Source organism: Drosophila willistoni (assembly GCF_018902025.1).
Source record: "Drosophila willistoni isolate 14030-0811.24 chromosome 2L unlocalized genomic scaffold, UCI_dwil_1.1 Seg196, whole genome shotgun sequence".
Classification (NCBI taxonomy): Eukaryota; Metazoa; Arthropoda; class Insecta; order Diptera; family Drosophilidae; genus Drosophila; species Drosophila willistoni.
In genome coordinates this window covers 3,856,335-3,880,738 of record NW_025814048.1, presented here as the reverse complement: position 1 = coordinate 3,880,738, position 24,404 = coordinate 3,856,335, and the positions used below count along the sequence as shown (strand labels likewise).

Here is a 24,404-nt window from a genome sequence, read left to right as displayed (position 1 = left end):
GGCTAATAGTTGCCAGAGTTGTTTAGCATTCAATTGCGGCAAACTTGGCAAACATCGTGGCGAATTTGTGTTTGTTTAATTTTGTGATTTTTGATTTGTTTTTGTTTTGAAATCATTGAAGCAGCAAGTGCGTGCATTGCTGACGCTGGATATACACCTGTCGGATAGATAATTGTTATTTTGCTAAGATAATATTATTTGACGGGAAATAGAGTGCTTTCCGGTTAAGCGCTAATATTTTGATTGCTAGGAACGCGTCCTGCGTTGCTAACGGAAACTTTAAACAAGGAATTAACTAAATTGCCAGGTAATAAATTTCCTATAAATATCTAATTAGGCACTTGTAATTAAGTGGGATTGTTTTAAGTTAGTTGTTTGGCTGCATTGCCGCATGGCGGACATGCATGAGGATGATTTGAAAAATCAATTGACGATTGCGCGGAACGAAATAAACAATTTGAGGTGCGTTTTTATCCTTGAATCCATTGTTATGTCTACGGTTTCTGTTTAAAGTTCAAGTTCACACTATATGCAGGCAGCAAGTGCGCAATCTGCAGCATGTGCAGCGCAAGGACATCGAGACCATAAGAACATTACTCCAGGACTTTCGATGTGAAGGTTGCTCCGCCAATAACCGTACAGCCAAGGGCAAGGACAAACAGCCCGAAGGACAGGTGAGAGTGAGATTGAGACAAAATGGGAATTTGCCTTAAAAAGAAACTTATCCTCCTAGCATACAAATATAAATGGAGTGGCGGGAAGCACTGGCAGTAACGGTCGGGAGGAGTCCACCCAATTTCGTCCCATTGGCCTCATACGCACAGACTTTCCAGAAAAACGGGCGGTTCCACGGCAATCTAGCGTGGGCAATCGCCTACGCAGTGTTTTACACCTGAATTCTGATGTTTTCACCAATCCGGAGCACTCACTGGATGGCTTGGAGGATTTCTCTCATCTGTGGCTCATCTACCATTTCCATCGCAATCAGGCACATCCTAAGGCCAAGGTAGCTCCGCCACGATTGGGTGGCGAGCGAGTCGGCGTTTTCTCCACCCGCTCACCGCATCGTCCATGCCCCATTGGGTTGTCTTTGGTGGAAATTGAAAAGATTACAGGATCGAGCATAAGCTTCTTCGGCACTGATATGGTCGATGGCACTCCCGTTCTGGACATAAAGCCCTACATTCCATATTATGATGCTCCGGTCTTAAGCCAAGATTCGGGTAGGTTTTGGATCGATTTGCAATTGAAATAGTTATTAATTACCCGTTTCTTGTCAGGTCCTAGTTCTGCTGGACCGCATGAAACTAGTGTGGATTTCTATGATTCCCGTCAAGAGCCCGATGGCGAAGAGTCCGACCTGGAGCTGTACGGTGCTGCTGGCTTTACGGTTAACAATTTGGATACAGATGCTGCCAACATAGTGCCGCTGCCAAGCGCTGTTCGTGTTCCCAACTGGGTGGTGGCCAGTCATCGTCTCATTGTCTGCTTCAATGAGCATGCCGAGGCCCAGCTAAATGAGTTACAGGTGGAGAAGCAATGCATTGTGGACATCCTGGAGGCAGATCCTCGTTCCGTTTATTTACGCACAAAATATGGCTCCCAAATCTTTACATTTCAACTAAGCGAGGTCACAGTTACCTGCAAATTTGATGATAAGGCCTCCACTGTGACTGTGGTCCAAGTGCGACGCAATGAAAATATCCAAGTCTCAGGCTTGGAGGGCGCTACTTAAGATGATTTTAATTTTGTGGGCTCTTAGCTCTTAAGTTGTTCAATGTTAATGAGATGGTTATATATGCGATATTAAATATATGTGTATATTGGAGGCTTGTTGTCTAAATGCAATTATCAATGTGTTTTTTTTTGCTTCTAAAAATAAGTTAATAAGTTATTTAATGAGTTAATAACTGATATATATTTTTTACAGTGTGATGGCGTCCTTAACTTGGCAGGAATTCCTCACTCAGTCTCGACAATTTCTGCGTATGTCCCAGCATCTGAACGATAAATGGGAGCTCTATGAAAAGGTAATGCCGTTCAGCAGAGACTCGAAAAGTTATCGTCAGATCTATAACCTTAACATGTCCTTACAGAATCAAGAGGAACCCAATATCTTTCTTAAGTTTAGTCAGAAAGTACGTAGTAAAGAAGACTTGATAAATGTGGAATATCATATAGTGTATAGTGTGTCCTATCAAGTGCCTATGCTATACTTTCAGGCTCACAGATCGGGTAAATATACTATTTATTGGCTACCTTTTCACCTGTTAAATTGCTTTCAATCATTTTAGATGGCAGTTTGCTGGATCTAGAAGCAACTTGGAGGCTTTTAATGCTAGAGTTTCAGAGTAGACGAGAGGAGCTCTTGCAGATGTTAACCCAACAAGAGCATCCAGTTTTGTTTCGCCCATTTATGGCCTTGCATCCATGTCGTACGGCAGAGGTTTTAGATCAATTTGGTCAAAAAAGTGAAAATCTTGTTCTTACCTTTATTAGTCTATATGGACCACATGTTCAATTGCAATTATCGAATGGCTATGGGAATAGTGAACTACTTAAGTTATAAGATCAACATTATATAGATAGATTTGCATTTATTTCGATTACATAGACCCATATATAGGTATATATTTATGTAAATATGTGGATATAATATATATATGTATGTATATATTCTAGGATATATCCAAAGTGCTGTTGAAATAATATAATAAATCTATATGGTTGCATCTGAATCTGTAGAAGTTGAACATGTAAGGGCAAATTAGGTAAACTGAATAGGAACAAAGCATTGCCTACTTATCAATACAATTCTATATATATCATATATGTATAAGTGTGTGTATATTCAGTTATAAGTTCCACTTGGTTTTAACTTGTTTTTTTGTTTTTTTTTTTGGGTTGGTTAATTTGTTTAAATACATATTTCAGTTATTAAGATTCTATTCAACATTTTGTACATAAAATATTTTTGGCTTCTCTGCTGGAGTTTCCTTTTTTTTTTTTGTTTGTTTCTTTTTGTTTTGTTATCTACACTTATATGTTAAATATCGTTTTTCTTTTCTATACACAAGCCTTGTCCTAAGCATAGTAATTCCTAATTAAGCTTAGTTTTAGTTTGGCTTAACAATTAGTTTAGTTTAGTTTAGTTAGTTAGTTTTTGGTTTGTTTTGTCATTCATTTATAATTAATGTTAACTGGCTACTGTGTGGCTTTTGCACCTCGCATATTTAGTGCGGAGGCATTTCGCATTGAAAAATGTTTTTTTCGTTTTTGCAAAACAAATGAAAATTGATTTACAATTATGGAAATTAAATATATGTTATACACATACATTTATAGAGACGAGTATATTTCACATTGATATATATATTTTTTTTATTATTATTTCTATATGCTCTGGGGTGAGTGTTTCTAGTTTAATATGTTTCAAACTGGTGCAAAATTGGTAATTGAAATGCCAAAAAAGGTTAATAATCATATAAATTCATAATAGGAACATTCAAATATATAAGTATGTATAAGTATAATCGATCTGAAGCGAACCACAACTTTTATTTATATACATTATAATGAACAACTATTTTAATTTGTAATTTCTTCTACATAAACTACTTAAGAAACAAAAAGCTACTAAACCTTTGTAATAATCCGTACACAAATTGTTAATTAAGAAATCTATTAATAAATTATACAGTATATGTATATCCCCTAAATTATATGTCATAGGAATGATTAACTAAATTTATTTTATATTTTTTTCATAGACGTAGCCAAATGGGGATTGAGAATGTGAGAATGAGAAAAGTCATTTGAAATTTCTAAAAATGTCTATTATATTGTTTAAGGGGACCTCTAAGGTTATTTAATTTGTTATTTACTTAGTTGTCTATTTTGATTTGATTTGTGGACTGTATTGAATTAATTCTGCGTCTGTTTGAAAAAAAAATTGTAAAATTAGGGTAAACTTTACGTGACAAATTCAATTTTTGTTGTTGGGTTTTAAAGGTTTTTTTTTTACAATTTTCTATGTATATTCAGAACATTTTTTTTCAACTTCGAATATTCGAAGCAGCTTGCTTTATCTACTTGGAAAAACTATTTAAAATAATCTTTAGATTATGAAATATCCTGTTATAAAGACACATTGTAAAAAAGGATTTATAGCTTTCAGAGGATTTATCAACAATTTGGGCTTTTATATCGTAGGTTGCTGTAGAAAAGTATATAAAAAAGTTAGCCTAACTTTGATAACTAAAATTGCGGAAAGTTAATTTCAGCTCTCATATGCGTATAATGAAAATACAATCGCTCAACTTGTTAGTCATTTAAACTAAACCAAAGTTCTTTTGTAAGCAAAATCTTTATAGGACTCAGAGTGAAATTTTTCGATTCGGACTATATGATTATGATATATATGATATATATGTTTGATATTTTCGATGTTGCAATTTTAAAATAGGTAAGTGACTTATTCGTAGAGGCTACATAAAGTTTTTTCCATATTTCCTCAGGCTACCTTTGACAGGTAAAATAGCTTAACTATTACCTTCAATATTGGAATCATAAATACTTGTCATCTGATAAAAAAAACCCGGAAACGAAACTTTAAATTTCAAATTGTATTTCAGATTCCAAGTCCAGTTGGGTAATTAAAAAGTTGCAGAAAAAAAAGAACTGAATGGACTTAGAATTTCCCTGTGTTAGATGCAATAAAAAACTAATTGAATTAGTATTGATTGGGTGGGGGTTCCCCTATTTTGGCTACGCTTATGGCTTAATCTAAACCTATAACTTTTAAAGTATTTCATTAGACACTTTTACATTAATATACACTAATAATTTACTAGACATTCTCTCTATAACTTTGTTAAAGATAAACTTTACATAGTAATAATATTAGATATTAATTTATATTTACATTTAGATAGATTTGATAAATATGAGTATAACCAATTGGCAAATTTACATTTCTCATTTTACATACATATATTTGACTAATTTCAATTTTAGTAACTAGTTTTAACTAGTCGGTTTTTGTTCGATTTCAATATATGTTTTTGTTGTTTTCGTCTATATCAAAAATTCATTTAAAGCTTCACCATTTAATTGATATTTCGTGTATATCAAGTTACATATTTTTTTGTTGTTTTGTTTCTATATATACAATATAATAGTGTAATAAATAATTAAATAATATTTCATAATATTCGCGCGGGGATAAACCAACGATATGTATCATACACATAGCACTGATCCAGCCCAATATACATATGTATATATATATCTGTATATATTTGGTTTGTTAATAGTATAATGACGGTTTTAAATTGTTTTCTTTGGTTGTGGTTTTTATTGGCATAAAATTCGCACTACAATTTTGTTTTTGTTGGTCTCATTTTAGTTGCATTTTTGGACAAGTTATTCATTTCTATTTGGTTTTCATTTTACAAATAAATTCTCTCTATCTCTCTTTATATATATATATATATATCTGTATATCTTATATTGTACACCTAAAGCTTTCACATTGGGTTAACACTGACTTCCAACTTGGAATGTATTATACATATAAATACTTTATACATATATTCATTTTGTTTATACTAAAATTACTAATAAAGCTCTGCAACTCACTCAAATCGAAATGAAATTTGTTGTTGTTGTTGTTGTTGGTGGTGGTGGTGGTGGAAAACAATATAATAATAATATATAACTATTTACGCTAGGCTATGTTATGGACGGTGGTGCTTCTAGTTACAATACGAAAATTATCATCATCATCGTCGTCATCATCATCCAGCTCATCGGCGGACTCATTGGGCTGGCATCGGCGATCACGTTCCCTCTTACCACGTCCCATAAAGTCAGTCGATGCGCTGCGCCTGAATCAACTGCACAGCATATTGAAGAATCCACGTCCCTTCTCCGATCGGGGTGCCATAAGCATAGGAACTTGGTTCTTATGTGTTACCTTAATCTGGAAAAAGGAAGGAAAACGCGCCAGAATTAGTCTCGGGAATGATTTCATTCTAATGGGCTGTCGGGCTTACTGTGCAGGGCATTTGCATCCAGGGTTCGCCATCGATTTGCATGGGAAATGTTTTCTTTGTCTTGATAATCACCTCACTGCATTGGGCCAAACGTCGTCCGGAGGCCCGCAACCCAGTACGCACTTGACCCATATGCAAACAGTTCTCCAAGCCAATTACCTCAATCAGACGATCGCCGATGTCTAAAAAGAGAAATATGAAAAGTGAAACTCAATTTGATAAAGTAAATCTTTTCTGCACTTATTGGTAAATACCAAATTTATAAAATCAGTTTTAAATTTTGGTATTTTTCTTGCTTAAAATCTCGTAAAAAGGGATTGATTCAGTTTTTCATTTATTAAAGCTTTTATTACACAAATACCCAAATACTGTCATGAATTTATGACATTCGTACATTTGTACTTAAGTGTTGATTTTCTTCCAAGTAACTTACAACCATCGTACCCCTGTGATTTTTTTTTTGTCTCAACCTAATATGTATTAGTATTTTTTGCTTTCGATTCTTCTATTATCTACCTATTTGTGATTAGTCTAAGTCTTTTAGATCTCTAATTTGTTCCTGGTCTTAGGCTGCCTCCTCTCGTATTCCGCTAATGGTGTGTCCCTACTCTGTCTTTCTTTTTAACTGCTTTTTAACCAAGTAAGCTTAGCCAAAAAAACAGAATCGGACTTTAAGGTATTACCATTAAGGGCTTCAAAATCACATAGAGTGCAAAAACTTCAAAATACTTCATAAATATAATTTCTTGTCTGTCAAATACTAATTATGTATACGTCCTATAAACCTCCTATAAACTTACGTCTTAGTCCTATAAACCTCATTATAAGCACAACGGTGCATACCAAATGAATGCTATTAAGGACGACGACTGAAAAACAATTTCACTGTATAATTTGAAACCAAAAATACGCTTTATATACGGACGGTCAATTCCGTCCGACCATACTTTTGAAAACTAATTTTATTCTCAAGAATAATTTTCCAAAGTTTAGATTACTGGAACTCACCTTGAATGGCCACTGAGAGATCCACCGAATTGAAACTGGTTGCTGAGAATTCTTTATCGCTGGATTTAAGTTTCTTACTCTTGCCAAAGGGTCCAGCACTTTTGCGTATACGCTTCTGGGATAGGTGTTCACCCCACAAATTGGAACCGCCATGTGTATAGGGTATATTCAATAGGGCCACTCCCTGCAAATGTGGCCCATTGGCCAAATCCAAGGCCATGCCATCGCACTAACAAGCAAAAAACATCATCGTTCGTATAATGTATGTGCATAGAGTATGATGATGATGATGATGATGATGATGATGGAGATGATAAAGATGATAGGTAGAAGTAGAAGGTAGAAGGCCACTCACCACAATCTCGATATACTCGTGAAGGTTCTTACAGGATGCAGCAAATGTCTCTGAGGTTGCGTATTCGAAATACCAAAGTTTATTTTTCATGCGGCTATTGAATTTATGCGGATTTTTTTCTCGCTCCAAATGGAACTTGACACAAATGGCGGCATCCTGTAAAAGGAAGAAAAATGAAAATACAAGTGAGAAATAAAAATGCGGTGGCAAATTCAATAAGAAATCTTTTTGCCTTTTGCCTTTTGTGGATTCATTCATTCAGGGGCACGTGCAAATCTTGTTGATAACTGCAACTTGTTGGCTTAAATCAAAATAACAATAAATTTAAGCTTATTAGCACAAAATGCCGCAATTATGCCACAACATGGACTCCAGCCAAAGTAATTGTAATTTGCATAATCATAACTCACAGACATCGCCACACACACACACACACACAAAACATGTATGTATATACATACATATATGTGTATACATACATAGTCTAGAACACAAACTGTAACATAATGGTATTATGTGTGGCATTTGGCTATTTGTTTTGGCTTTGTTGTCTACGCGCTGCCACGAAAGGTGTTTGTGGTCCCATCGCCTACAGAAACCGCCAATAGCAACAACAACAACAATAACAATAATAACAACTTTGGCCAATAGGGAGAAGGGTTGTCCGCTAGGGCAATCGGGCCTGAACTGAATAATTAATGCGAAAATAACCAAAAAGCGTATTCAAATGGGATTCAATTCACTTTATGACTGACATTCCCTCATTAGAGGGCTAAATGCAAAAATGAGCAACAACAGAATAATAAAATAAATATGAACAACATTTGAACCCATTCGACCTGGAATTTTTCAAATGCAATTAATTCTATGATGATTCATTTTGTTTTGATAAAGCGCGAAAAATGAGAAACTATTTATCATTTTAACTTCATTTTCACCCTATTTTTCCTTTCTAGTTGTTGTAGGTGAAATGTTTTTAAGAGAATAGCTTTATTAAATTTATATAAATTATGATATGTTTTTATTTAGCTGTTTATCTAAAAAAGTTGCTTGAACGAATTTCATTGGGTACTTTCAAAGTAAAATATTTCACATGCAGTAAAATTGTGAAGTCAAGTTATAGGAGTCATTTGTAAAATTTTGAGTCATTTGTAGAGGAAACTCTTATAAATTGGCTAAAGCAGAACAAAGACTTACTGAAAGATTTAAAGAGTTGCCCAGATTCTCTGAAAGACACTCTAAAATTGGCAGTTCAATTCTCTTTAATATATTATACCTACATATAATGCTAAAAACTTAATTGAATATCCGCTTCAAACGATTTCAGACAAGAAAAAATTGTAATGGGTACTTCAAACACCTTTGGAGATCTAAAAATATTTGGAAAATCCAAACGAAAGTTTGGTAATTTTTGTTCATTCATTTCAAGTTGTTGAGCAAAAGTTTTATTATAAATTAAAAAACTTGCCAAAACCATCAAAAAAGTGTTTTTAGAATATAATATAACAAGATAAATTTGAATGAGTTTGGATTACCATGTTTGGGTGTTTATATCAGCGATTTTCGAGTTGATCCTGATTACAAAAAAGCTTAAATTTACTAAAGACTTTTATTCATTTATTCGTACAATAGTTATTTAAACAGTTGACAGAACATTTCCTAACTTAATTCTAATATTTGACTTTAACCTTTCAAGATTGGTTTAATTTATAAGAATAAGTCGATAGAGTACCTCATCTTAGGTACATTATTTTCAAGATGCAGAAGAAGTTAATCAAAATGGGGTTTAGTTTTTAAATAAATTTAATCAATTCTAAGATAATAAATAGCTGCCCTAGATAAGTCCTTCAATTGCCTTAGGGTAATTTCGACAACGAATCGTGATAAATGAATAATTTAATAAAAAACGATAAAAACATTGGAAATGCTTCATGCAACTATTTTATATTCTCTTTAAAGAGAATCCTCTGTATCCTCTGTGTAAGAGTAGTCCCCATGTCAAAGTTATGACAGGATGCAGAAGAGTAGTTCATTTGCCCGCATGTAACTGAGCACGCAAGGCTTATACGAATGCAGGTGTTTGTTTTAAGGTGGCTAACCGTTGCGTGGCTTGGGGATGGAGCTGAAGTGGAACCGCAGCAACCTGAATACATATGTATACCTTATCGGACATGCAGCCTACAGGGTTTCAGATACAGTTTCAGTTGCGGCAACGACAACGACAACGACAACGACAACGACATCAGCTTTAGCATTTTAATTTCTTATACCGCCGCGTGTCCTCGTTACGGTTACTCATACGACACGTTGCACATTTGTAGGCACATTTGTTATGCATGTCAACACACACACACATAAGCATATCCATACGGGATGAGGTGAAGCTTTATGAGGAGAAGCCTCAGTCGGCTTAGTCCGGACTCTGGGCCCGGCTTCAATTATGTTTTTGGTTGTTGCTTTTAAGGCAAATAAGATTAATTACCGCTTCAGCGCAAATTGAATTGTAAAATAAAGTGATGATAAAGAGGGAAGAAGAGGGGAAACGGCGGCTATGGCAGTGCCTGGTGGTCCTTGTGGCCAGAGGGAGGATGAGGAGGAGGTTAGTGGGCATTAGGTGTAGGGAGAGCTGGAAACTTTTTAATTAGCCTGGGCCCAAAAATGTCACTTTTAACTTTATGCATGGCCTGGCCTGGTGGTAAACTAATTTAGTGACAGCGGCTTATTAGCATGTTTTCGGTCGGCACTATGGCACGGGCCTGACAACGATGACGACGATGATGGGCAACTACCTCTTCTGCCTCCGTGCTCTCCGATTAGTGACAGCTTGTTTAAATAGTTCATATTGGATGGGAAAATAGCCCCAAAAATGTATTCAAGGCATTTTAATAATAACCTTAAAACATCGAGAGTGTGAGAGAGACAGAGAAACTAGGCTAAAATCCAATTTGCACATACCAAGGATGAAAAAATTGGCATGCAAAATGAGAAAAAGTAAATGCATTAGAGGCTCAGTTAGGTAGACTGCGCGACCCTTGACGGGCATGTTAACAGTTCCCCCTCTCTGTCCTTTATTTTTAGAAATTTCTTGATGGGAAAAACAGAATTAGAACTAGAAAAATGAATTTAAGTGGAGTAAAATGCACAACTATGAAAAGCAAAATGTTTTAGTTGTGGACAAGAAGTCATAACCAAGAAAAAGATATGATTTCCAATGCCTTTGAATATTTGGCCCCAAGAAAGTTTACAAAAATGATCTGACACTTACATACGTCATAAGGACATAGCTTTTCAAAATCTTACAAATATTTGTTAGAACCTCGCAAAGTTCACGTTTTTGGGAAATATTTTCTTATCTGTTTTCGGATTTTTCGGTACTTTTGTTTTAAATGTTTCTAATAAGCCTATTAGAAATGGTCGTCGGATCTTAATGAGATTTGATGCAGACATTTAGAAATAATAACCGAATTTTTAAACATCTAAATTACTGATTAACATATAGTTTATTGATAATCTTTTGAGTAATAACCATAGTTCGCAAATGACAGTCGATCGTTTTTTACAATATGCTCTGCTTCGTATCATAACCGAAAAGATTGTCCAGAAACGATCTCGCTCTGAGCGGCTCTCTTTGTTTTGTTTTGAATTGGTTTTTCTCAAGCTCTTTGCATTGATTCGTGTGGCGCTCTCAAATGAGTGTCGCGTAAAGAGTAATGCGATTTTCACTCACACAAAGAGTCTCAACAAAAGAAAGTTTGACTAAAAAACTCAACAGAAATGATCTTTGCCTTTCGGTATTAGTAAATGTTATTTCTAATAACTAATTTACAGAACTTAGATCGATCATTTTACAAACAGTCATCGAAGAATGTAATTTCTTTAAAAAGGTTTTCAAACGATTTAATTTACTTATTGGGAAAGCAAAATCAAAGAAATACTATAAAAACTATAAAATTTAAAATATAACAATAAAGCATTACTAAAAGTCTACGGTTAATGTATTAAAGAAATGCAATCTGGTGTGTATCTGGGGAAACTAAATTTATCCAAGTGAAATATACACCCCTAATGTATATACAAGCATATATGTATCGGATGTGTATGTACGTACATATGTATAATACATTCACTTTTATTTTATACTTGGCATTGAAATGCCACTTTTACTTAGCTCGACATTGTTTTTACATTTAAGTTTTGCTTAATTTGCTAAACAGAAGAAGTTTTCTTCTCAACATTTGAAAGCAATGCCGTGTTCAACACATTGGGTCGAATTAACATGTATGGTAAGGACTTTCCGTCTCCTTTAATAATTCATACAAATTGTCTTGATCATTTATTCAGTATTTTGACCGCAGATTTCCGGTTGTTGTTGTTGTTGATGTTGGTGTTGTAACTTCTTTATGTCCTTTGGCATCATACTAAAAATCAAATGAAAAGCTTCAACACACTTTTCCATGCAAATTTCTTCATCGCCTTTACACACGCACACACACACACTCGATGAGCTCATATAACATGCTTTTGGGTGAAAAGTGTGTAAACAATGGCACTACCAAGAAAAAGAAAAATGAAAAGAGCATCAGCAGCAGAAGCCATTGCGCACAATTTCCATTTTGATTTCCATACACACACACACACACACATTTCTCAACTTGAGTTCGCCCTTTTAGCTATTGCCTGTCTGGCGATTAGTCAAAGGAGAAGTGTTTGCTGCAGCACATTTGGCATGCAAAGTGGCCAATTGCATTGAGCCACACAAAAGTCGAATGCCAAATGCAGATGAAAGCAGTAATAGACACAGATGGAGAGAGAAAAAGAGAATTGCGCGCAGATTATGCTACACGAATTTGTGTGTGCCCAGTTGGAGGTAACACTCCACATGCATGGAGATGACGAGGTGCCAAAGAGCCAAGCACTCCCCCACATTCTGACTCTCAATCAACTGGCTCGAGGCTGGAATTGCATCATTGATGCAACGTAGGTTGCCCTGCCAATTGCCAACAAGAGTAGACTGATTACGATTACATAGTTACGTGGCGCAACACACGTTCTCTGCCGAATTTCGGGCAAAATTTCAGCCAAAGAGCCAAAACTCGCAACTGTAAACATAACTGAAATATGATTTATCTACTTCTACTTTATATGATTTTTTTGAAGGTTATATAGCCACAAGTATATAATTGTTTATAGTCGCTTTCTATTTTGTATGCATTTAGGTAAGTATACATATATTACCAGAATGAATTATTAGATTATAGAACTTGAAAATCTATGCAATTAGTTTTTGAATAAGCAGGATCAATATCATTTTCGAACCAATAAAATGCATAGGTTGTGTGTTTAACTCTATTTCCAAAACTACCCCGTACCTTTATCATCAGACTTCGCTAACAACTCCAGAATTAAAATTCCATAATACTATTTTAACCAGTTGGGAATTATTACTGGATGAAGCAAAAATGGTTCAAGTTCATGTTCAGCTTATTTTGTTTGGTCTACAATGACCTTATGTCGGTTCAATAAAAAATATAAATTTTGATAACTAAAAAAAGTGTTGTCCATACACACTAATTTAGGTGATTTAAACTATCTTTTTCAGTGGGCTATAGTTTAAACTATAAGGCTTATAACGACTGAAGAGAAGCCTCTGGCTATAGCAACATTATTTCTGCGAAACAACCATTAAACCATTTCAAAAAAGCCCTTAAAAGAAAAAAGAAAAAAAGGTCCTTAAAGTTAGACACTAGTTTTAGTATCTAAAAAGCAAACTTTAATTGTATACGACGAGTTTATCTTCCATTTGTCCATTGTATTACCAAACTAGATTCTTTCGGCGACTTTGAGTAGAACCAACTTTTCAATGTTTAAAAATTTTGTTTGCTTTTCGAAATTCTACCTTCCCTAGCTTTGAAGAGAATCAAATGGAACTTTAGCTTAGAAATGAACGGAGTATCGGCAGTGTAAAGAAACGTTTAATAGATCTTAATATTTTATAGACATTCTGGTAGCATTTAAGACTTAAAGGCTTGGCAGATTCAGCCACTATATCCCTAATACAGAAGAATGAAAACTGGCATTAATGGCAAAAGTTTTTATGTGGGTGTTCCCAGACCTAAAAGCAGTTGGAAAAGCAACTAAAATTTTAAAAGTTACCATTAAAAACAAAAAAAAAAAAAAAAATAAACCTAACTACTGCAGTTTATGTATATTTTCATTTTTCTCCATTACAAAAAAAAAAGCATCTTGAAAACTTAAATGTAATACATTACTTTAGAAGGTCAGCTAATTTGTTGTTTTTTCGAAAAGCATTCTTTAGCTGAATAGTTAAACACAAATGTGGCACATTGGAATTAATGTTGGTCCAAGCTGTGGCAAGGAACTTGCCTAATTACAATTTCCGTCAAGTGTTAAATTAGTAACTGCTTAACTTGAGTTTACCGCCTCCAAGAAAAAAAAAAAAATAAACAAGCGAAAAAGAAAAGTACACACACCAGGCCATGCAACACATTGGACCCTAGGGACATACACCCACACCCACACACACACACACACACACAATGTGAGAGATTGTGAGATACTTGGCAATAAATAGAAATGCGAATGCGGAAAAAGGGGCGAAAAACTTTTCAAAGTTTCATATCAACAGAGGTTGAGGCTTTTGAATAATTTAGTATGATTGCCGAGATATGAAAAGCTCCTACCACAAGCGGCCGGAGGGGGGAGGAATCAAAGATCCTTATGGAGGGACAAGAAAAAGATTTAATGCGACCATAAAGAAATGTTAAGTGACAAATTTACAGGAAAAAGGCAAAAGTAACCGCAAAATAAAGGCCTCCCCCACGACCCACCAAAACGGAAACGAAAAACGATAGAACGAAATGAAATGAACGGAAATGTAAGACAAATCAGTAAAGAGAAATAGTGCTCGTCCCTCTGTGTGTGTGTACAGCCTTTTCTCTTTGTGTGCGTTTTCTTTTTTTTTTTGGTCTTTTTGGTAGGTTCAAACCATTTGTCAAGTGCCTGGCTAAACTTTTGATATCTTCTTTTCGTTTCGTTTCGTTTTGTTTTTTTTTTTGGCTCTGTTGCAAGCATTTTGTGCCTAATACAGAAAGATCCCAGACAATTGCCAAGACCAAAATCCTGCACCGAAAATAAAAATACCGTAAAATGTTACGTGTTAGTTTATTTATGACTTGATATGTGTGCGTGTGTGAGAAAGTTGGTGTTTGTGTGTGTGTGTGAGTGTTTAAACAGTAGGCGTTGTCGTTGTCGTTGTCGTCGTCGTCTACAGCAAAAGTGTCGACAATATTGTTGTTGCTGCTGGGATTTCACTTGTCGGCTTCATTTCGTACACACACACATAGAGTGGGAGAAAGTCCTTGCTGCTGTCCCCATCACGAAATCCATTTAACACTTATGTATGTGTATACATGAAGCTGTAGGAGGGCAGCCATCCTGTCTCAGCCTCTTGAGTGGCCAACAAGCACCGTCACTCACACTCCACTCCACTCCACTCACTACCGAGATAGATGCCGAGGGCTTCTTTAACTTGGGCTCCAGAGTCTCCTTTTGGGAGGTCTCACACACACACACACGCACACAAAAGACATACATCGGTTGGGTAATACAGCATGAAAAGTATTTCACGCTGACGCTTTGGTTTAACGTCAACAATTGACGTTAAACGCGAACTTCTGCCTTGATGATAAAACTGAGAGAAGATGATGGACCCAGAATGACAGCACTGTGTACAGCCCTTCACGATAAGGGCATAAAGAGAAATAAGAGAAAGGGAGAGAGAGAGAGGGAGAGAAACTGCCGCCGTTGGCATTGAACATGTGTAATTGTGTGAGCCTTTTTGCCTTTTGCCGTTTGCCGTTTGCCGTTTCAGAGTCAAGGTTTTGATCCTTTGCATTCGCTGTGTGTGTGTGTGTGTGTGTGTGTGTGTTCATTTTATGAACTTGTTTTATCCATAAATCATGTGCGCTTTAAAATGATTTGTGTTGAACATACATATATCGTTAATACCAAAACAGAAGTCAAACGAAGCATGAAATGAATTGAAATGAAATTAAATCGAATAAAATCATGGATGTCTCTCGGTTTAATCCTGCTTTTAAAACACATTGATGGCTGCTTTTCTCCCCTGAAAGGTAAGTCCTAGCAACCTCCACAGCTTCTATCTTCTGTCTTTTGTTGTGATTTATCTATAACCGCCAAAGGCATGCAATGCGTTTCTATGACTAACTTTTTCTGAGAAAGTATAACTTGTTTTTTTTTTTTTTGTGCAAGGACAATGCGAAGCAATCCTGCATATCCTCGAGTAAGGGAACATTGCCAAAAAGAAAATGACAAAGTGCATATAGGACACACACACACACACACAGTTATTCACCTAGAAGTTTTCAAATTGGCATCAAACATTCTGTGATAAAGTATATCCTTGAATGTTGTTTATTTTTTAGATTTTACACAAAGTTTTGCTCCTGCACAGGACTCTTGCGATTCGGTCTAGGTCCTTTAGAGACCTCTCCATTCTGCTATCTCCCGATTCGACAGTGAGAAAGTTATAGTAGTACTTTATAGAATCTTTAACAGCCCCAAAATGTAGGCAACAAAATTCTATTACAATATTCTCTTTATCTTTTACTTGTCCAAATATGTAGGCAATGAATTTATTTATTCTAAGGACACCTTGTTAAACGAGCTCGTTGTTGATTGAAGCTTGTTCAAGCACTTGATCTCTAACCCTTGAAGTGTTTTTGATGGCATAAGAACTACAAAGTCACATAATCAAATTAAGCATACGTACAAATACACAGAGACGGCTCTGTCAAATGCAAAATCCCTTCTTCCTCATGGACAACACTAATTATGAAATTGCTGGCTGTTGTTCTTGTTTGTTTTCTGTTGTTGTTTTAGTCCAGCGGATGTGGCTGCTGATGACAAGACAGGATAGCGCAAAACAACTGACACGCTCGGCTTAACGCCTGACATGTGCCTAAAGCAGAACAAGAATATAATCGTAGCTATTGCGAGAAGGACAACCAGAGCAAAAGGAAAGGGAGCTCTATCGAGCTAAGTCCCCTCTCTTCTCCTTTTTCTCTCTATTCACAAAAAAAAAACCTTCGAACCAATGATATAATCGCCGAAAAATTGCTTTCAAACGAAAATATCACTTGGAAAAAAAACATTTTGAGATATTTTGGGAAATGGAATGAGAACTGCCTGAACAACACATACTAATGCAAAGATCACCGAAAGGATCAACAATTTCTTCTGATTCAAACCTTAAACGAATGTGTGTGTATAGATAGATATGGTTAGAGAATTTTTCTCAGTGTACTTACCACGCCAACGGAAAAATAATTGTTGATAATGTTATAGGGAACAGTGCAATCCTTGTCCGATTGCACTTTGATGGGTTTCTGTTGTTGTTGCTGTTGTTGTCCGGACATGCCAATAGCTGCAGTTGTTGGTGTCGGTGTTGTTGGTGTAATGGGAGCAGCTTGTGGCTGGCTTTGGTTTCGACATGCGATTGCATCCTCGTTCTGTGCCCGCTCGTGTTCATCTTCCATGGCGGCATTTTCTTTTCCTTCCTCATCCGCATCCGCATCCTCTTCACTGGCAGCCGAGAGATCCAATGACAATGTAATTTGCTGTTTAAGGATGTTGTTCTGCTTATTGCGCTGACTATTATTATCGCTTTGATTATTCCCCAATGCTGTTGTTTCCTCTGCAGCATCCGTTGCCGCTGCCGACTTTTGCTGCTGTTGCTGTTGCTGTTGCTGTTGCAAGAGAAGTTGCTGCTTGTGCTGCAAGAGCAATGTCTCAAGTGATTGCTTTTCTGTTACATCTGACGTCGTCCTTTTTGTTGCTTCCTCTGGCGCTGGCTCTGCCACCGACTCGGGTCCTGACTCTGGCCCATTGCTGCCGCTGCTCAATGTGGCTGTCAATGTTTTTTGTACGCGTCTCGTTTCGAATGTGGACATTGAAATGCTCTTGGTGGTGGTGGTGGTGGTGGTGCTGCTAGTGCTGTTGGTGGTGGTTATTCGTTCACCATTTCCACTGGTTATGGCTCCACCACCCTCCAGTCTCATGGTGTCCTGTGTGTATTCCGTTGACGAGGCCATCATAATCGATGTGCCAGTTGACTGCTGTTTGCCACTAGCCATCCCAGACATGGCCATAAGACTACCGGCACTGGTGCTGCTGCTCATGAAATTCTGACGCTGAATCTCCTCGAAACGTTCGATCAGCGATTTGTCGACTACAACACTTTGCGACAATTCAATCACTTTCTGCATGTTTGAGTGTAAAGTAACCTGCCACACAAAGAGAGAGAGAACGAAACGAGATTGGTTTTAGCAAATCGACTCGGAATATGTGTTGCAAGTTACACCTAAACCCCAAATCCCAACCCTCATCCTTCCCCGACTACCACCACACGATAGTCGGCTAAATTAGTTTGTGTAATCGGTTTTGGCCTCCACAGAAATGGTCATTAGATTGGAATATGCTGGGTTAGCGCTTTGCTTCCAATAATTGGATTTTTTTGTGGAGGGCGTTGAGACACGCCTACTCAACAGACACACCTTCATCCCCCTATCCAAATGGATGTTTTTGGCAAAGCTAATGGCCAAAGATCGTTCAAAACATTAATTACTTTTGCGTTTTGCCGCATTGAACAGACTTTTAGCATAGGTGATGGATTCTATTTTGCAATTATTTGTTCGTTTGGAATTTAGTTGAAGTTATGAGATTAAGTTACAGTTTCTAGTTAGATTTATGGGTTCAATACTATTTGTTTTAGAAATATTAAGCAAAAATAATCCATTTGCAATTAAAAGGAAAAATAATATAAATCTAATCGACTCAACTTTACTGAAACTACATTCTTTGGATTGCTAAAGTTTGGTCACACTTATCTATAGTGTTGGTTAACAAGTGTAATTCACTTGAAATCAAGTACGAACACCTTGGGCGGGTCTAGAACCTCAATTGAACTGCTAATTAAGTTCAATTTGAATGAAACTGATTTCGATTTTATGTCCTTATTTGTCTAGAATCACCCAAAATGATTCAATTGTTCTTCTTATGCACTCACCTTTGGTCTCAAGTCATCGATGGGCGGTGTATTGGTTACCTCAATGCTCCAGCGATCCAGCATGACAGTCGAGGCACGTTTTATTTTCTCCATCAGTTTGGGTATATTCTCGCCCTCATAGCCACCGCCCCAGCGAAGACAGCGTGCCAAATCGTTGCCAGTACCCAAAGGTATAACACCAATAGCCGGTTGAGTTGCCAACTCAATGGAATCTGCACACACACACACAAGGATTGTGTTTATACCCCCGAAACAAATATATATATATGGATGTGAATATCTATCTTACCCATGGCCTCGAGCACCCAGCCAACGGTGCCATCGCCGCCGCAGCAGATTACTTTGAAGTTGGGTAAATCCTTAAACAGCGTGAGTCCTAGGAGGTGAGAATACAGAAATCAAGATTTTGTAAGTGAGCCAGCTTCTGCTTCTGCTTCTGCTTGTTCTGCCTCTGTTCCTCTTCTCTCTGTTCTGTGTTTGTCTGTCTGCCACGCAATTTGCATTTAAATTGTGTGAGCATAAGTAATCTACTTGTGCCACTTGCCCCTGCTTGTTACCTGGCCACGGTGAGTTAAAATATGTACGCACCTTCTTTGGGTCCACCTTTGGACAAATCGTAGACCTGTCTGGGATTGAGCATGTACTGGAATTTCCTTAATATGCGATCACCCTGACGACCTCCACTCTTGGGATTGACAAACACCAGCAATGGGCAACTGAGCTCATCCGGGGGTGTTATTTGAAAATGTGTGGCCTGGTGATGATGCATTTGTGATTTCTTAACAATTTTCGAATAAATATTTATGTGATGCGGTGGTTGGATTGTGGCGTGTTGGGGAGACAGAGATGGGCAGCAATTCCAATTTTAGTGCAAATTTTTGTTATCGCAGGAAGGGAAGGACCAATTCAAATTCAATTTGTATGTTTGTTTGTTTGTTAGCCAATTAAGAGGGATTAACTAAAGCTGGATTATTGGGTTATGTATGCCCCAACTTACCTTTGCATGATTTACTGAACGCTGACGATCCAAAACCGCTGGACAAATGGCTGTGGGGGGAACAATCAGTTCGCCATATTCACCCAAAGTGCATTCCTTTTTCACCGACGAGGCGCAACGATTGTGGAGCTACAACCAGAGAGGGGAAAGAGATGGGTAAGAAAAATTTACCAAACAAAAACAAAGAAAAAAGAAATCATTTTTCTTTTCAATTTAATTTCCACTTCATAGCTACTTAACTATGAATGCCCGAGTGTACACTACTCTATGACCGTTATTTCGCCTTAATGAATCCGATTAAAACTTTTGTCAAGGACAAAAGCAAACCAACCCAACACCCCTTTCCACTTCCCACCCACATCTGCATCTCTTCATGGAAACATGGTAGAAAAAATGTTGTTAATTTTCGCTTAAATTAGATTTAGCCAGGATTTTTAATTTAAATACCAATTTGCCATTTGCCCTGGCCTAGAAGTCTAGAAGTTTTGTGCCTTTTATTTCATTTCGTCGTTCGTTTAGATGAGTGTCGATTAGGTCCTTCGCGTGCCATACAAATTTGCTGGCATTCATCGAAAATGACCAAAACAAAAAATTTTGCAATATACACAATTAACAGATTAGTGTAAAGACTCTTGAGATACTTAGTGGAACTCGAAAAAAGACTGCCAAATGACTTAATTCGATGTAGTTATCTCGGGAAACTCTGTGAAGTAATTTACTTGACTTTACTTTTTTAGAATTTCAGACTCTATTTTCAAGATTTGATAATGAAGAAGGAGTGAAGAGCTACTTTATAATGAAATTTGTTAAGAGAAAACCACAAAAGTTTTATTTACATTAAAAAAAGGCCTAAAGAATAATGGAAAATATATTGGAAGCTCTTTGAATTAAGGAGGCAAGTCACAAAAATTAAGATTCTTTCATGAATAGATCATTTTTTATCAAATTCAAGTCATGGCAATCAAAATAAAATAGTTTTAAAAAAAAAATGGTGTATTGAACTTTAAACTTTTGTGGACCATTCCTGTAGATATTGTCCCGAAAGAGCTTCACGAAAAGGATTTTGAGAGTTATTTACTTTTTGGTAGGGTAAAATTTTTCTAAATCAAAGTCCAAGGTGCATTTCTTAAGTACCTTTGATCAAGAGATGATTAATGAAGGGAATAATACAAATTTAGATAATAAATATATCAAAGAAGATTTTGTAACAATTTTTTGTTGGATGAGTTATTTTTGAGTAAAGTACTTCACTTTGACGTGGCCTTAAAAATTCCAATAATTCGCTAAAAATACTTGTTGAACTGACTGAGTATTCGGAAAATATGCTTAACTTCTAAAGGAAATTGCAAGCTGAATACTAATAGCTTTAAATGGGAAAATTAAATTCCAGTCTATGTTATATCCATGCCAACAGGTGCTTAACTTGCTGAAACATTAGTCAGTCTATACAACTTTCAACTGCTGGGTATTTGGGACGGGAGGAAGAAAAAAAGCCGTGGCAAATGTCAGAGAACCCAACAATATAAATTGGAATTTGTTAATTAAAAGTTCAAGTTCAAGGCAATGGAACAAAAAAGAAACAAAATTCTTAAATTAAGACTGATACGATTCGTGGATTCCTCAGTGACTTTGATAAAGTTCTTTGAATTTGAGTTATATTTGGCGAAAGGGTTTCAACGAAATGAATATTTTACATACAAAAGTTCAATAACTTGAAGAAACTAACTTTCATGGATGCCAAAAAAAAAAAAAGGCCTCAAAAGTTTTAAGCACAACAGAAGGATACAGAAGTAAACCCGAGACAGAGAATGAGAGAGAGGAGCTACGGTTAAGGATACTTGCATATGCATAACTTTCGCACCATAGACTCTCAATCTATGTACATATATTGAGACTGGGACCTAAAAAAGGACTCTGTGGGCAACGATTTAGCTTACGAAACATTTGCAGAGGCAGCAAAAGCTGACGATGAAGTTTCCTGGCTCCGCTGCTCCCCTGCTGCTGCTGCATGTTGCTGCACTTTTTGCCAGTAGTCGTCGTTGCAGTTGCGGTAGTTGTCGTTGCGATAACAAATTCGGCATTATCTTTGCTGCACTTGTCAAAGTGGCAAGACAAAGTTGACTCATCGTCGTCCTGCCATGGCGAACGTAAACGTGAACGTGTTGCAAACGTCTGGCATGCAGGAGCATAATTTTCTCGAGACGTGACAATTTGGCAGCCATAACGAACACGAGAAAGTAAAAGCAAAAGGAAACCGGAGTAGATGCCCGAGGAGCAGCCGTTCATGTGTGTTTGTCCTGGATGATGCAGTTAAAATCACTTCCGTCTCACAAAAAAAACTTTTCGTTTGGAATGTGTGTTGAAAAAACAAATACAAGAACTAGATGAAGTGTGTATGTGTGTGTGTGTTCGTCTGTGTGTATTTGTGTGTGTCATTTGAAGCAGAGGTTGCTTGCCTTGTTGATCAAAATAATTGAAATTTTTTTCTGCCTGCCTTTCGTTTCGTTTCGTTTCGTTTCCATTCCTTTGAATCGTATGGAATGTTGTCTAGTGAAACTAATACGAAGTGAAGTAAATGCTTTGAAGTTAACAAATTGCGACATTGCAACAATTTGTGGAATGCCCCCAGACAACATTGTGTATCCGGCATTAAGAACAGTTCTCTCTCAACTATCTTTGACTCTTGGCCTATGCAAATGTCAGAGATCTAATGCCCTGATTAGATTGACCTTCTCCCTAACACTATGTCTTACCTTTTCAAATGTCACTCAATCATTGTTATGCACAAGGTGCGATTACTCACCATCATGTGACACCAGCGACAAGTCAGTCCCGTGATGCCATGGTAGGCCTTAATCCTTTTCCGACATTTCGAGCAACGTCCATAGCAATTACCCTCGACCCAATGATGCAGCAGATCGCCTCCGCATTTCGGTTTCTTCGATTTCACATATGTGGTAATGCACGAAGCGGGGGCATGTTGCACACAACGTTCGTGCACCGTATATTTGCACACTTGAAAGAGAAACGAACAAAACATTTGTAAATTAAATAGACACCACAATTTGTTTAATTGACAAATTGCACAAAATGCAATTTCAACTAATTTATTTATCCATCTCAAATTGCAACCTTAAAAAAACCAAAACAAAAAAAAAAGTAGACCTACATTTGGGACAATCAACCAATTTGCATAGATGAAATGATTGAATGCATTTTAAAGTCAAATTTAACCATCTTCTTCCCTTTCCATTTCAAATTACTATTCATTACAATTAAAATCTATTCTCTATTCAAATTAACATGGAATAAATTTAATTAAGTTTTTATAGTACATTTTTGAAGGCAAAAAGCTGCATATATTTTTTTTTTTTGGTAGTTGTGCATTTTATATTACAAATTACTAAAAGCTAATTGAATAATTGCAAAGTAATGCATTTCAGTTTCGCAATTATGTCTTCCAAAAGAAACTACTAAAAAGTAATCCTTTCGTTAAAAAACTGCATTTCTATTTTTGTCTATTCTTTTTAAGTTGTTTTATATTATGAAAAACTTTGACTAAGCCTATTTTAATTACATTTTTGTTATATTTCTACTGATGTGAATCATTACTTAAAAAGTAGGCATTTCTATCGATTCAATTGGAAAGGTAAGACAAAAATGACTTAGAAGTAGAAGTATCGAATGATAAAAATTGTGTGTTTAGATGGAAAGATCTTGTCTATTTGAAAGCTGACGTCTCCAAAGTAGTCTTTAATAGTTCCGAACTATCCGAACTTCAAGTAATACATCTCACAATATACACTTAATAGATAAAAGTAAATATTTAATCCAATTAAATGCTCTAATTCTGTTAGGCCTCTTAGTTTAGAGAGTCTATTTTTGGCTTGAAATTTTGTTCAATGATTTTTTGTCGACAGAAATGAAATTTTTCCTTTTTGGAAATTTTTGCGAGTCCTTCATGGTTTGTTAAATCATCATGTGTATGTGTCTATGTGTATATGTGTGTGTGTTAGTGGTAGTCCCTGCAGCATAAATGAACTCTCGTACGAGAGATAGACAATTTCCGTTCTGCCGTATTGCATTTAGTTGGATCTATGGATAGATGGGAGGATGGGTAGGTGGGTGGAATACTTACACACACAGCAGAGGCCCTTTTTGCCTAGGCCGACCAACATGTTGAGGCAGAGATTGCAATATGCCGGCTTACTGAAGTGCTTCAAGCGCCACACATGTATGCCATCCTCCTTTAGTGCGGTGCTGTCAACACCTGTGAAATATTTGCAATGTTGTTGTACTTGTTAGAAGATGAAGTGGATGGAGGCACTTTGCATATGCAGCAAGAAATTGACGGAATTGGCACTTTTTTTTTTACTGGTGATGCTGTGTGTGCGTGTGCACCTGTAAATGACTTGATTACTGAGCCAGCCAAGCAAGCAGAGTCAGTTGCCATCGGCAATGTCACTGGATATGGTGGCTGCACTATGTTCTACTCACCTAGAAGCACGAGCAGGGGAATTGTTGTCATCCCGCCACGTTGCCACTCATCCAAGGACACTGTGCCATCGGCATCATAGTCAATTTCAACCATCATATCTTGCAGTATCTGTAAGTTGGGGTAAGAAGATTGCAGAGATTCTGTGTGAGAAATGTCATTCGTCGTGGATTGTGGGTTGTGTGATGGTGATGAGATTGGGCAAGGAAGTTGGCTCTTTGAGGCCAGGCACAAAGTGAAATCCAGAAAATAAAGGTAATTTTTCAGTCAAAAGGTATTTCCTTCTCTCTCTCTCTCACTCTCTCTTCTCTATCTTTGTGCCGACAAAATGCATTACCTGGTGAATAAATTTCTGTCTAATAAGCTGTTTCGCTTGCGGATTCTGC

General features: G+C 36.6%; 3 protein-coding genes across 4 annotated transcripts in view; 2 read left to right on the top strand and 1 right to left on the bottom strand.

The window, feature by feature from the left end:
* Nucleotides 1-242: 242 nt before the first annotated feature.
* On the top strand, nucleotides 243-1,848 carry LOC6640431 (tRNA (adenine(37)-N6)-methyltransferase). Of its 2 annotated transcripts, none has more exons than XM_002063508.4 (5): nucleotides 243-307; nucleotides 368-462; nucleotides 536-674; nucleotides 734-1,223; nucleotides 1,281-1,848. In XM_002063508.4, the coding sequence occupies exons 2-5, from the start codon at nucleotides 392-394 to the stop codon at nucleotides 1,733-1,735; spliced, it is 1,155 nt and encodes a 384-aa protein (XP_002063544.2). In that variant the 5' UTR covers nucleotides 243-307; nucleotides 368-391; the 3' UTR covers nucleotides 1,736-1,848. The 2 variants fall into 2 exon arrangements, with proteins under 2 accessions (XP_002063544.2, XP_015034277.1); XM_015178791.3 differs by having other exon boundaries at nucleotides 253-307; nucleotides 372-462.
* LOC6640432 (ubiquitin-like-conjugating enzyme ATG10) lies at nucleotides 255-2,663 on the top strand. The gene is made up of 4 exons (XM_002063509.4): nucleotides 255-307; nucleotides 1,931-2,030; nucleotides 2,097-2,235; nucleotides 2,295-2,663. The coding sequence occupies exons 2-4, from the start codon at nucleotides 1,935-1,937 to the stop codon at nucleotides 2,567-2,569; spliced, it is 510 nt and encodes a 169-aa protein (XP_002063545.2). The 5' UTR covers nucleotides 255-307; nucleotides 1,931-1,934; the 3' UTR covers nucleotides 2,570-2,663.
* A 2,870-nt stretch (nucleotides 2,664-5,533) lies between these two features.
* Nucleotides 5,534-24,404, bottom strand: part of LOC6640433 (diacylglycerol kinase 1) — a 58,172-nt gene continuing 39,301 nt past the window's right edge. Inside the window, exons 11-22 of the mRNA XM_002063510.4 lie at nucleotides 24,021-24,129; nucleotides 23,662-23,793; nucleotides 22,327-22,538; nucleotides 19,524-19,652; nucleotides 19,115-19,304; nucleotides 18,816-18,902; nucleotides 18,527-18,738; nucleotides 16,770-17,744; nucleotides 7,420-7,575; nucleotides 7,065-7,293; nucleotides 6,057-6,238; nucleotides 5,534-5,983 (exon numbers count right to left, since the gene is read on the bottom strand). Coding sequence (XP_002063546.1) covers nucleotides 5,894-5,983; nucleotides 6,057-6,238; nucleotides 7,065-7,293; nucleotides 7,420-7,575; nucleotides 16,770-17,744; nucleotides 18,527-18,738; nucleotides 18,816-18,902; nucleotides 19,115-19,304; nucleotides 19,524-19,652; nucleotides 22,327-22,538; nucleotides 23,662-23,793; nucleotides 24,021-24,129 — 2,703 coding nt within the window. The 3' untranslated portion in view covers nucleotides 5,534-5,893. The remainder of the gene's footprint in view (nucleotides 5,984-6,056; nucleotides 6,239-7,064; nucleotides 7,294-7,419; nucleotides 7,576-16,769; nucleotides 17,745-18,526; nucleotides 18,739-18,815; nucleotides 18,903-19,114; nucleotides 19,305-19,523; nucleotides 19,653-22,326; nucleotides 22,539-23,661; nucleotides 23,794-24,020; nucleotides 24,130-24,404) is intronic.